The sequence below is a fragment of the Oncorhynchus keta genome, unplaced genomic scaffold (genome assembly GCF_023373465.1).
Source record: "Oncorhynchus keta strain PuntledgeMale-10-30-2019 unplaced genomic scaffold, Oket_V2 Un_contig_8024_pilon_pilon, whole genome shotgun sequence".
NCBI lineage: Eukaryota > Metazoa > Chordata > Actinopteri > Salmoniformes > Salmonidae > Oncorhynchus > Oncorhynchus keta.
The window spans coordinates 21983-35537 of record NW_026289809.1 but is presented as its reverse complement, the minus strand read 5'-3'; the positions used below and the strand labels follow the sequence as shown (position 1 = coordinate 35537).

Here is a 13555-nt window from a genome sequence, read left to right as displayed (position 1 = left end):
TCCACAACATTAAGGATGGGATCCTTATCTCTGTCTGCTGACGACTCCTGGGGACCAGGGTCAACCGTGCATGGGAATCACTCTAGGTGTGATTCAAGGCAACCCTCCCAGGCTCCTCCAGATGGGGCCGGCAGACGGATACAGGATCCCAAACGAAGACAAATCGAATAGGGTGAGACTAACATTTCTTGGAAACAATTCAATAAAAACTAAGTCGTGAACGTACTGCCCTAGAGTAGAAGACCTGACCGTACTGCCCTAGAGTAGAAGACCTGACCGTACTGCCCTAGAGTAGAAGACCTGACCGTACTTCCCTAGAGTAGAAGACCTGACCGTACTGCCCTAGAGTAGAAGACCTGACCGTACTGCCCTAGAGTAGAAGACCTGACCGTACTGCCCTAGAGTAGAAGACCTGACCGTACTGCCCTAGAGTAGAAGACCTGACCGTACTGCCCTAGAGTAGAAGACCTGACCGTACTGCCCTAGAGTAGAAGACCTGACCGTACTGCCCTAGAGTAGAAGACCTGACCGTACTGCCCTAGAGTAGAAGACCTGACCGTACTGCCCTAGAGTAGAAGACCTGACCGTACTGCCCTAGAGTAGAAGACCTGACCGTACTGCCCTAGAGTAGAAGACCTGACCGTACTGCCCTAGAGTAGAAGACCTGACCGTACTGCCCTAGAGTAGAAGACCTGACCGTACTGCCCTAGAGTAGAAGACCTGACCGTACTGCCCTAGAGTAGAAGACCTGACCGTACTGCCCTAGAGTAGAAGACCTGACCGTACTGCCCTAGAGTAGAAGACCTGACCGTACTGCCCTAGAGTAGAAGACCTGACCGTACTGCCCTAGAGTAGAAGACCTGACCGTACTGCCCTAGAGTAGAAGACCTGACCGTACTGCCCTAGAGTAGAAGACCTGACCGTACTGCCCTAGAGTAGAAGACCTGACCGTACTGCCCTAGAGTAGAAGACCTGACCGTACTGCCCTAGAGTAGAAGACCTGACCGTACTGCCCTAGAGTAGAAGACCTGACCGTACTGCCCTAGAGTAGAAGACCTGACCGTACTGCCCTAGAGTAGAAGACCTGACCGTACTGCCCTAGAGTAGAAGACCTGACCGTACTGCCCTAGAGTAAAAGACCTGACCGTACTGCCCTAGAGTAGAAGACCTGACCGTACTGCCCTAGAGTAGAAGACCTGACCGTACTGCCCTAGAGTAGAAGACCTGACCGTACTGCCCTAGAGTAGAAGACCTGACCGTACTGCCCTAGAGTAGAAGACCTGACCGTACTGCCCTAGAGTAGAAGACCTGACCGTACTGCCCTAGAGTAGAAGACCTGACCGTACTGCCCTAGAGTAAAAGACCTGACCGTACTGCCCTAGAGTAGAAGACCTGACCGTACTGCCCTAGAGTAGAAGACCTGACCGTACTGCCCTAGAGTAGAAGACCTGACCGTACTGCCCTAGAGTAGAAGACCTGACCGTACTGCCCTAGAGTAGAAGACCTGACCGTACTGCCCTAGAGTAGAAGACCTGACCGTACTGCCCTAGAGTAGAAGACCTGACCGTACTGCCCTAGAGTAGAAGACCTGACCATACTGCCCTAGAGTAGAAGACCTGACCGTACTGCCCTAGAGTAGAAGACCTGACCGTACTGCCCTAGAGTAGAAGACCTGACCGTACTGCCCTAGAGTAGAAGACCTGACCATACTGCCCTAGAGTAGAAGACCTGACCGTACTGCCCTAGAGTAGAAGACCTGACCATACTGCCGTGAAGCCAAATGAGGTTTTCCATCAAAATAATAATCTTCGAGGAGAAAGGAAAAGACATCCACTTTTATTAAACTCGGCAGATCTGTTTCCAAACCAATGAATGTCAATTCAACTCGTCGACTGCTAAATCCCATTTGCACATGTGAAATCTTTGCAAAGAAACACTTGGATGAACTTTAAGGCTATTTTCTGGTAATTGTCATTATTATGGGCCAGATGTTAAAACTACAAACCATTATAATTGGTCTATTTGCAGGATTTGTCATTTTGACTTGGTATTTCTATAGGCATAGGGTCTATGATACTAAAATCTGGGTTTCTGATTGGAACTCAACTATTGCTATGGTTTGCTGTTAGGAATTTTATGAATAATGACTAAACAATAATTCAATTATACCAACATTTGCTTAGCTAGATACAGCAGCCAGTTTGTTTTAAGATTTCAACTGAACGATTTAGCAGCTTGTTTAGTTGAAATTGAAGGACTAATTTAGAACTGTGAACATGATCACAATTGATAACTTAAAATGTAATGATTGTTGACAGTATGTGAATGGGAATATGTTATTAGTGGTTTTGAATAGACTCTAATAATGAAACGTTTTAGTCTGCGGGTGAAAGCGAGTGGTGCCCGCTAGGCTCGAGCGGGCTGTAAGTGACACAGTGGGACATTTGGTGCAGAAGAATGGGAGATGATTTTTACAACTTCACCAGTGATTTAAGCAAGAATATATAACAATGATAATTGGTTTCCATTATGTGGAACAGTGTTTCAAGTTAAAGTAGATCCAAGTAAATGTTTTAGTACTGAATATTAAGCTGATAAGACCGCACCAACGTTTTTAAAGGTCCTAGATTTGTTAAACAACAGGTTTTATATTTAGACTAAATGAATGCAACAGGTTTTATATTTAGACTAAATGAATGCAACAGGTTTTATATTTAGACTAAATGAATGCAACAGGTTTTATATTTAGACTAAATGAATGCAACAGGTTTTATATTTAGACTAAATGAATGCAACAGGTTTTATATTTAGACTAAATGAATGCAACAGGTTTTATATTTAGACTAAATGAATGCAACAGGTTTTATATTTAGACTAAATGAATGCAACAGGTTTTATATTTAGACTAAATGAATGCAACAGGTTTTATATTTAGACTAAATGAATGCAACAGGTTTTATATTTAGACTAAATGAATGCAACAGGTTTTATATTTAGACTAAATGAATGCAACAGGTTTTATATTTAGACTAAATGAATGCAACAGGTTTTATATTTAGACTAAATGAATGCAACAGGTTTTATATTTAGACTAAATGAATGCAACAGGTTTTATATTTAGACTAAATGAATGCAACAGGTTTTATATTTAGACTAAATGAATGCAACAGGTTTTATATTTAGACTAAATGAATGCAACAGGTTTTATATTTAGACTAAATGAATGCAACAGGTTTTATATTTAGACTAAATGAATGCAACAGGTTTTATATTTAGACTAAATGAATGCAACAGGTTTTATATTTAGACTAAATGAATGCAACAGGTTGGAAAGATAGGATTACTTGAAAGGTTTTTTTCTAGAAGGTGTTTATTCCACTTAAAAGGGACACTGTATCATCTGATCTGTTTGAATCAGAAATGCCCTAAACTAAACTGTTGTTCTGGTTCTGGCGATAGGGACCCCAGGTGGTATCTAGATGCATGGCAGGGATCATTTGGCCTAGAACAGTGTGAGCCTCAAACCCCCTCTAACCAGTGTGACGTAATGGCAACAATGGCGTTCACTACGGCCCTGTCCTTCACCACTTCTACCATGAGACCTGAGTCAGAGCCAGCAACCCACACAGTATCCAGTTGAAGGTATCAACAGCCTTTTCTCTCATGCCTTTTCTCTCATGCCTTTTCTCTCATGCCTTTTCTCTCATGCCTTTTCTCTCATGCCTTTTCTCTCATGCCTTTTCTCTCAGGAGTGCGACAGGACCACGTGGAGGAGCATGGAGAGAGATCCGTTCTAAACTTCTCTCATGTTGCTGATATACTGGTTAGCAAATGGAAAATACATAAGGTGGTGGCGGTCCAAGTGACACATTGGAATTGGGACATTATCATGGACCATCCACTTTGAACTGTGAAGCTATCTGAAGAAGACAATGAAGAGACGCCAGAAGAATGAAAGGGGGGGTTGGCCAACTGTACCCGTCATTGATTTAGACTTGTCTAAAATTGTATATTTTGGGGTATCAGGTTGATTGTGGAGGTCTACACACTTTATAATGTATAGTCATTTAGACTAAGAATGCATTGAGATACTGATCTGATGAGAAAGTTAATGCTATAATTATAAGAGGAATATATTGTATGTTAATATAAATGTTTGCCTTTTACTGAGGAGTGTCTTCCATCTGGCCACTCTACCATAAAGGCCTGATTGATGGAGTGCTGCAGAGATGGTTGTCCTTCTGGAAGAATCTCCCATTTCCACAGAGGAGCTCTGTCAGACTGACCATCGGGTTCTTGGTCACCTCACTCACCAAGGCCCTTCCTTCTCCCCCGATTGCTCAGTTTGGTCATGCGGCCAGCTTTAGGAAGAGTCTTGGTGATTCCAAACTTCTTCCATTTAAGAATGATGGAGTCCACTGTGTTTTTGGGGACCTTCGATGCTGCAGACGTTTTTTGGTACCGTTCCCCAGATCTGTGCCTCGACACAATCCTGTCTCTGAGCTCTACGGACAATTACTTCAACCTCATAGCTTGATTTTTGCTCTGACATGCATTGTCAACTGTGGGACCTTATCTAGACGGAGGTGTGCCTTTCCCAAATAATGTCCAATCAATTGAATTTACCACAGGTGGACTCCAATCAAGTTGTAGAAACATCTCAAGGATGATAAATGAAAACAAGATGCACCTGAACTCAATTTTGAGACTCATAGCAAAGGGTCTGAATACTTATGTAAATATTATTTTTCACACATTTGCAAACATTTCTAAAAACCTGTTTTTATTTTGTCTTTATGGGGAATTGTGTGTATATTGAAGAGGAAAATATTTTTTTTAATCCATATTAGAAACTGGCTGTAACGTAACAAAATGTGGAACAAGAGAAGCGGTCTGAATACTTTCTGAATGCACTGCATCTATTGTAACTTCTAACCCATCAAAGATAGACCTACAAATACTGCAAATATGCAGACTACAACAGCTCCCACTATCAGATAAAGATATGCATTTGCAAGTGGTGGAATGGTGATTGTAAAGGTGGATGACATGGTGAAGGCTGGGATAGGGGTGGCCGGAATAGAGGAGGATGGGATAGGGCTGGCTGGGGTAGGAGTGGCTAGGATAGGGGTAGCAGTGGTGGCTGGAGTTGAAACAAGAACATCAGAACCTGTATTTGCTCCTGAGTCCACTATATTTTCTTGATTCGATAAATCTGCCCTTTCTCTGATCTCATCCCTGATCTTATCCGTTCCCCATAGAAGATCAGAGAGCTTTTTTTTCATGTCAATTCTTTTTTTTTTCTGATTCAGAACAAAAGGGATCCATAATGGTGTTGTCACTATTTTTAAAGGTACAGGCCACGATTTTAAAAATTTCACAACCGTAGTATTTTCCCAGTCCAGTATTTCCTGGGCCTTCTCGAACATCTCATGGGTGTAGAATTTTTCTTCATTCTCCTCCACCATCTTCTCCATCTTCTTCAGCAGCTGTTTGACCTGAGGGTTGTCAACTCTATTAACGTTATTGAAAAAGTGGTATCTGCCGCCACATTGATCGATGAGAGCCTGGAGCTCTTTACTCTTATTCACAAAGTCCTCAGCTGTTTTCCTCCCCAGCTGATCTTCTCCAGTGAACAGCACCATGGTGTATTTTGAGGCTTCTGCTCCAAAGTTGTCCTGGATCCACTTCACAGTGTTCCTCTCCTCTTCTGTGAACCGCCCCAGTCTGATCACCAGCAGAAAGGCGTGAGGTCCTGGGACTGACATCTCAATACACTTGTCTATTTCTCCTTTCATCTTCACTGCATCCACTGATGTGTCAAAGAGCCCCGGTGTGTCGATGACTTCAATCATCATCCCATCCACCTTTCCTATGTTCTTCTTAGTCTCTGAAGTGACAGACACTGGAGACGCCTCTGCTTTAAACGCATCTTCCATCCCAAGGATTGTGTTTCCTGTTGCACTCTTCCCTGCTCCAGTCTTCCCCACCAGAACTATCCTTAGGTCAGAGTGCAGCCCTGAATCTGTTGAAACACACAGGTTTTAAAATTGTCTTTAAAATTATAACAGTTAGATAAAATATTTAACAAGTTGAACAAGTTGAACAGGGTAGAGACACAGCTTTGTAGATAACAACTAGACCATATACAAGTTGGACAGGGTAGAGACACAGCTTTGTAGATAACAACTAGACCATATACAAGTTGAACAGGGTAGAGACAGCTTTGTAGATAACAACTAGACCATATACAAGTTGAACAGGGTAGAGACAGCTTTGTAGATAACACCTAGACCATATACAAGTTGAACAGGGTAGAGACACAGCTTTGTAGATAACAACTAGACCATATACAAGTTGAACAGGGTAGAGACACAGCTTTGTAGATAACAACTAGACCATATACAAGTTGGACAGGGTAGAGACACAGCTTTGTAGATAACAACTAGACCATATACAAGTTGAACAGGGTAGAGACAGCTTTGTAGATAACAACTAGACCATATACAAGTTGAACAGGGTAGAGACAGCTTTGTAGATAACAACTAGACCATATACAAGTTGAACAGGGTAGAGACACAGCTTTGTAGATAACAACTAGACCATATACAAGTTGGACAGGGTAGAGACACAGCTTTGTAGATAACAACTAGACCATATACAAGTTGAACAGGGTCGAGACACAGCTTTGTAGATAACAACTAGACCATATACAAGTTGGACAGGGTAGAGACACAGCTTTGTAGATAACAACTAGACCATATACAAGTTGGACAGGGTAGAGACACAGCTTTGTAGATAACAACTAGACCATATACAAGTTGGACAGGGTAGAGACACAGCTTTGTAGATAACAACTAGACCATATACAAGTTGGACAGGGTAGAGACACAGCTTTGTAGATAACAACTAGACCATATACAAGTTGAACAGGGTAGAGACAGCTTTGTAGATAACAACTAGACCATATACAAGTTGAACAGGGTAGAGACACAGCTTTGTAGATAACAACTAGACCATATACAAGTTGAACAGGGTAGAGACACAGCTTTGTAGATAACACCTAGACCATATACAAGTTGAACAGGGTAGAGACACAGCTTTGTAGATAACAACTAGACCATATACAAGTTGAACAGGGTAGAGACACAGCTTTGTAGATAACACCTAGACCATATACAAGTTGGACAGGGTAGAGACACAGCTTTGTAGATAACACCTAGACCATATACAAGTTGAACAGGGTAGAGACACAGCTTTGTAGATAACACCTAGACCATATACAAGTTGAACAGGGTAGAGACACAGCTTTGTAGATAACACCTAGACCATATACAAGTTGAACAGGGTAGAGACACAGCTTTGTAGATAACAACTAGACCATATACAAGTTGAACAGGGTAGAGACACAGCTTTGTAGATAACAACTAGACCATATACAAGTTGAACAGGGTAGAGACACAGCTTTGTAGATAACAACTAGACCATATACAAGTTGAACAGGGTAGAGACACAGCTTTGTAGATAACAACTAGACCATATACAAGTTGAACAGGGTAGAGACACAGCTTTGTAGATAACAACTAGACCATATACAAGTTGAACATGGATTTGACTACAGGTGTGACCTGAAATACAATAAACACTGTAGCTGGTGTTGATGGAATGACTCCCTCTGGACTCACAGTCCTTCTCCTCGGGAGATGCATTTCCAGTATGGCTCAATGTAGGCTGTGTGTGTAAAAGTCAGTTTAGCTTACAAAACATTTACTTAGCAATCGCACATCAATGTGATCTGTTGAACTAAAAAAAGGTGATAGTTGTAATATTTGCATAACCCTTGTGATTTAAGGGTATCGATGAGGGTTATTGAATCAGAATCAAATCCTCTGATCTCTTTAACCTCATTAATGATAGAATGTTCATATGTGAAGGTTACTGAAAGGCCAGTATGTTTGGCAATGACACAGATTATAAACCGGCCTCCTTCAATTCTCTCGTCTGCCTCACAGAAACCCAGGTGAAGTTGACTCATGCTAAAGGCTTCACTCTCTTGCCTTTCAAAAGGATGTTTGTGTTGTGGGAGGTACATGTGGGGTTCTTCTTCTTCCCAAATAGCACCCTATTCCCTTTATAGTGCACTAGGGTTCTGGTCAAAAGTAGTGCACTAGGGGCCTGTTAGAAAGTAGTACACTAGGGGCCTGTTAGAAAGTAGTACACTAGGGTCCTGGTAGAAAGTAGTGCACTAGGGGCCTGGTAGAAAGTAGTGCACTAGGGTCCTGGTAGAATGTAGTGCACTATTAAGGGAATAAGGTGCCATTTGTGACTCATGTGCCGATGTCTCTTTAGATAAATATCTTATATTTTTAGAACATGTCCATTGTTATCGAATGGAATGATGATGAACTAGTTCTACATGTTTCCAACCAGGGAAAGAGAAACTGTAGATAATTGCCATGATTAAATCAGTCATGAGATGTTCAGGGGTTATTTCAGGTCAGACTCACTAGATGGTGACGATAGTAGCTGCTATTATTTGTCCTGTTTCACACTTGTACATGTGTTTCTCACATATCCCAACACCCACAGAGAGCTGGGGTCTTTAGACAGGGTCAGACATTATCAACACCCACAGAGAGCTGGGGTCTTTAGATAGGGTCAGACATTATCAACACCCACAGAGAGCTGGGGTCTTTAGACAGGGTCAGACATTATCAACACCCACAGAGAGCTGGAGTCTTTAGACAGGGTCAGACATTATCAACACACACAGAGAGCTGTAGTCTTTAGACAGGGTCAGACATTATCAACACCCACAGAGAGCTGGGGTCTTTAGACAGGGTCAGACATTATCAACACCCACAGAGAGCTGTAGTCTTTAGACAGGGTCAGACATTATCAACACCCACAGAGAGCTGGGGTCTTTAGACAGGGTCAGACATTATCAACACCCACAGAGAGCTGGGGTCTTTAGACAGGGTCAGACATTATCAACACCCACAGAGAGCTGGGGTCTTTAGACAGGGTCAGACATTATCAACACCCACAGAGAGCTGGGGTCTTTAGACAGGGTCAGACATTATCAACCCCCGCAGAGAGCTGGGGTCTTTAGACAGGGTCAGACATTATCAACACCCACAGAGAGCCGGAGTCTTTAGACAGGGTCAGACATTATCAACGGCATCCCTGGAGCAATTGAGGTTAAGTGCCTTGCTCAAGGGCACAATGAAAAGAAAATCAGGTAGCGGTTTATTTAAAAAAATATATATTTATCCTTTATTTATCTAGGTAAGTCAGTTAAAGAACAAATTCTTATTTACAATGACGGCCTACCCCGGCCACCTATTAGACTTAAGGTGAGGACTCAACACCTGACACAAGACTTAATCCAAACGTCATTCTGGGTACACACTGGTTTAATCAATGTTTCTATATCGTTTCAATTCAATTACAACGAACCAACATGGAGAAGACATTGAAATGTTCCAAGTGAAATTACACTGTAGATTTGATGTGCTTTTTACATTTACTGTACTTTTATAAATCTGAAAATACTCTGGATACAATCAGTAACATAAGAATATTATTGTAAATTGGGTTCGGTGCAACAAGACAAAATGACAAGGGTTTGAGTGAGAGGTCTAACAGGTGTTTCCAAGCGGCAACACACCTCTCCAAAATGTGAGAGAAAGCTTATTCCATTGCCAAGCTACATGATAAAATACGATCTTAGTGTTCGGGTTTCACAAGGCAATTCAGAGAAGGAGATCGTCATTTTGGGGCTCATAGAATGGAGTCGAGTTCATTCAGAACACTCTCAAAACTGACATTATAGACAGGTATAAAAGCACAATAGTAGTACTCACTTTGATGATCACTTCTTGCCTTTCTGTTCATCTTCTTCTTTGCGTTTGCACTTGAAATAGCTGCAGTCTGTAGTTTACCAGCTCGTGGGTTTTCTGTAACTCTTGAAATGGCTGCTCTCTATAGTTCGTATTGGCTACTTTACAGGTGTGGCCTGGAGTACAGCATCTTGTTTATATAATATTATGTTATCTTTTTGGCCAGCCTACTTCAACGGGTGTGGCACGAAATCACACAACAAACTAGCGCCCTTCTGAATTTAAGGAAATCACAAATACCATGGATATATTGGAACTAGTGGAAATATGGAGGTTAGTGAGATATACATGGCGGAGGCTCGATCAAGCTCGTCATCTTGACTACTTTCTTATGTCATTCTCGCTGCCACCAAAAGTTAATTGTTGATAGCAGACAGAATGCGGTCGGATCATCACATAATTGGCATAAATATTACTCTTACAGAATTTCCACATGGGCAAGGATATTGGAAATGTAATCAAAGCCTATTGGATGACAACATTTTTTTACCAGGACAGATTGCTTACTTTTCCTGACATAACATCGGTACAGCAGGTCCCCCTATTTGAATGGGACACTTGTAAATGTGCCTTTAGATGCCATGCAATTCAGTACTCATCTCTAAAACAAAAGCAAGGTCAAAATAAATTCTATTAACAAAGGAATTAGAGGGACTCCGAGTACAGACAGCAATAAACCGTAGAGGCACAGAATACATTAGGGGGAGGGGGAAAAGAAATGGCGTAACTTATTCAAGAAAGAGCAAGTGTAATATATTATAAAAAATAAAGCGAACTGAATGGAATGTGGGGGGAAATGCACCAAATTATGTTTTAATCTTCAACATAGAAATGCTACCAAAAATTATTTACTGAAACCTGTTACAAATGAGTCACCCATGACGCACCAAACTATATTTTGGAAGATGACGCAAAGTTCTTTAATTCAGTCACCATCTTCATTGCTGAACTGGTATCCAGGCCTGGTATTCATTGGAATATCTCAACACCCACAGAGAGCTAGAGTCTTTAGTCAGGGTCAGACATGATCAATGACATCCCTGAAGCCATTGAGGTGAAGTGCCTTGCTCAAGGGCACACAGACAAATGTTTCACCTTGTCTGCTCCTGGAGTTGAACTAGCGACCTTACGAATCCCAGCCTGTGTGTGTCGATACAGTATTGGATTGAATCCCAGCCTATGTGTCTATACAGTATTGGATTGAATCCCAGCCTGTGTGTGTCTGTCTATACAGTATTGGATTGAATCCCAGCCTATGTGTATTGGATTGAATCCCAGCCTATGTGTGTCTATACAGTATTGGATTGAATCTCAGCATATGTGTGTCTATACAGTATTGGATTGAATCCCAGCATATGTGTGTCTATACAGTATTGGATTGAATCCCAGCCTGTGTGTGTCTATACAGTATTGGATTGAATCTCAGCATATGTGTGTCTATACAGTATTGGATTGAATCCCAGCCTGTGTGTGTCTATACAGTATTGGATTGAATCCCAGCCTGTGTGTGTCTATACAGTATTGGATTGAATCCCAGCCTATGTGTGTCTATACAGTATTGGATTGAATCCCAGCCTATGTGTGTCTATACAGTATTGGATTGAATCCCAGCCTGTGTGTCTATACAGTATTGGATTGAATCCCAGCCTGTGTGTCTATACAGTATTGGATTGAATCTCAGCCTATATGTGTCTATACAGTATTGGATTGAATCCCAGCCTGTGTGTCTATACAGTATTGGATTGAATCCCAGCCTATGTGTGTCTATACAGTATTGGATTGAATCTCAGCCTATATGTGTCTATACAGTATTGGATTGAATCCCAGCCTATGTGTCTATACAGTATTGGATTGAATCTCAGCCTATATGTGTCTATACAGTATTGGATTGAATCCCAGCCTGTGTGTCTATACAGTATTGGATTGAATCCCAGCCTATGTGTGTCTATACAGTATTGGATTGAATCCCAGCCTATGTGTCTATACAGTATTGGATTGAATCTCAGCCTATATGTGTCTATACAGTATTGGATTGAATCTCAGCATATGTGTGTCTATACAGTATTGGATTGAATCCCAGCATATGTGTGTCTATACAGTTGACCATAATTTCTCATGTTGATATTGGAGTCTCTTCTAGTTCTAAAGCACAGTTGTGTTCTAATACAGTATAATGGAACCCTTCTACTTTCAAATTAATAGACTTCTATATTTATACAATATATAATCCCTCCATATCCCTTTCAGTAGGTCAACGATACAAAATCCCTCTTTGTAATTGTTAAAGTAATGTTCTTGTCCCAGAAATACAGTAATGAAGTACAGTAGAAATACAGTAATAAGGTACAGCATAAATACAGTAATGAGGTACAGCAGAAATACAGTAATGAAGTACAGTAGAAATACAGTAATAAGGTACAGCAGAAATACAGTAATGAAGTACAGTAGAAATACAGTAATGAGGTACAGTATGAATACAGTTGTGACGTACAGTACATTAAAACATTACTCACTGTGTTAATCATGTGGTGTTTCACACTAAGTGTTTAACACTAGAGGGAGAACACACACCAGGGAGGGGAGGTAGAGAGAGAACACACACCAGGGAGGGAGGGTAGAGGGAGAACACAGACCAGGGAGGGAGGGTAGAGAGAGGCTAGAGGGAGAACACACACCAGGGAGGGAGGGTAGAGAGAGAACACACACCAGGGAGGGAGGTAGAGAGAGAACACACACCAGGGAGGGAGGGTAGAGGGAGAACACAGACCAGGGAGGGAGGGTAGAGAGAGAACACAGACCAGGGAGGGAAGGTAGAGAGAGAACACACACCAGGGAGGGAGGGTAGAGGGAGAACACAGACCAGGGAGGGAGGGTAGAGAGAGAACACAGACCAGGGAGGGAAGGTAGAGAGAGAACACACACCAGGGAGGGAGGGTAGAGGGAGAACACAGACCAGGGAGGGAGGGTAGAGAGAGGCTAGAGGGAGAACACAGACCAGGGAGGGAGGGTAGAGAGAGGCTAGAGGGAGAACACACACCAGGGAGGGAGGGTAGAGAGAGAACACACACCAGGGAGGGGAGGTAGAGAGAGAACACACACCAGGGAGGGAGGGTAGAGGGAGAACACAGACCAGGGAGGGAGGGTAGAGAGAGAACACAGACCAGGGAGGGAAGGTAGAGAGAGAACACACACCAGGGAGGGAGGGTAGAGGGAGAACACAGACCAGGGAGGGAGGGTAGAGAGAGAACACAGACCAGGGAGGGAAGGTAGAGAGAGAACACACACCAGGGAGGGAGGGTAGAGGGAGAACACAGACCAGGGAGGGAGGGTAGAGAGAGAACACAGACCAGGGAGGGAGGGTAGAGAGAGAACACAGACCAGGGAGGGAGGGTAGAGAGAGAACACAGACCAGGGAGGGAAGGTAGAGAGAGAACACACACCAGGGAGGGAGGGTAGAGGGAGAACACAGACCAGGGAGGGAAGGTAGAGAGAGAACACAGACCAGGGAGGGAGGGTAGAGAGAGAACACAGACCAGGGAGGGAGGGTAGAGGGAGAACACAGACCAGGGAGGGAGGGTAGAGAGAGAACACAGACCAGGGAGGGAAGGTAGAGAGAGAACACAGACCAGGGAGGGAGGGTAGAGAGAGAACAC

General features: G+C 42.7%; 1 protein-coding gene and 1 long non-coding RNA gene across 7 annotated transcripts; both read right to left on the bottom strand.

The window, feature by feature from the left end:
• Positions 1-165: 165 nt before the first annotated feature.
• Positions 166-1750, bottom strand: LOC127926651 (uncharacterized). 6 transcript variants are annotated; one of them, XR_008124782.1, is made up of 3 exons: positions 1645-1750; positions 1393-1588; positions 166-1336 (listed from the first exon to the last, which is right to left on the bottom strand). It is a non-coding gene; the product is annotated as an uncharacterized LOC127926651 (long non-coding RNA). The 6 variants fall into 6 exon arrangements; XR_008124783.1 differs by having other exon boundaries at positions 1673-1749; XR_008124784.1 differs by having other exon boundaries at positions 1393-1560; positions 1701-1749.
• A 667-nt stretch (positions 1751-2417) lies between these two features.
• Positions 2418-10909, bottom strand: LOC118371727 (GTPase IMAP family member 9-like). Its single transcript, XM_035757299.2, has 2 exons — positions 9867-10909; positions 2418-6025 (listed from the first exon to the last, which is right to left on the bottom strand). Exons 1-2 carry the CDS (start codon positions 9895-9897, stop codon positions 4932-4934), a joined length of 1125 nt encoding a protein of 374 aa, XP_035613192.1. The 5' UTR covers positions 9898-10909; the 3' UTR covers positions 2418-4931.
• Between the last annotated feature and the right edge of the window lie 2646 nt (positions 10910-13555).

Coding starts and splice junctions, on each gene's coding strand:
- LOC118371727 (XM_035757299.2), bottom strand. CDS start 9,897: ATGAACAGAAAGGCAAGAAGTGATCATCAAA. Junction 6,026..9,866: donor GGCAAGAAGTGATCATCAAA/GTGAGTACTACT, acceptor GTGTTTCAACAG/ATTCAGGGCTGCACTCTGAC.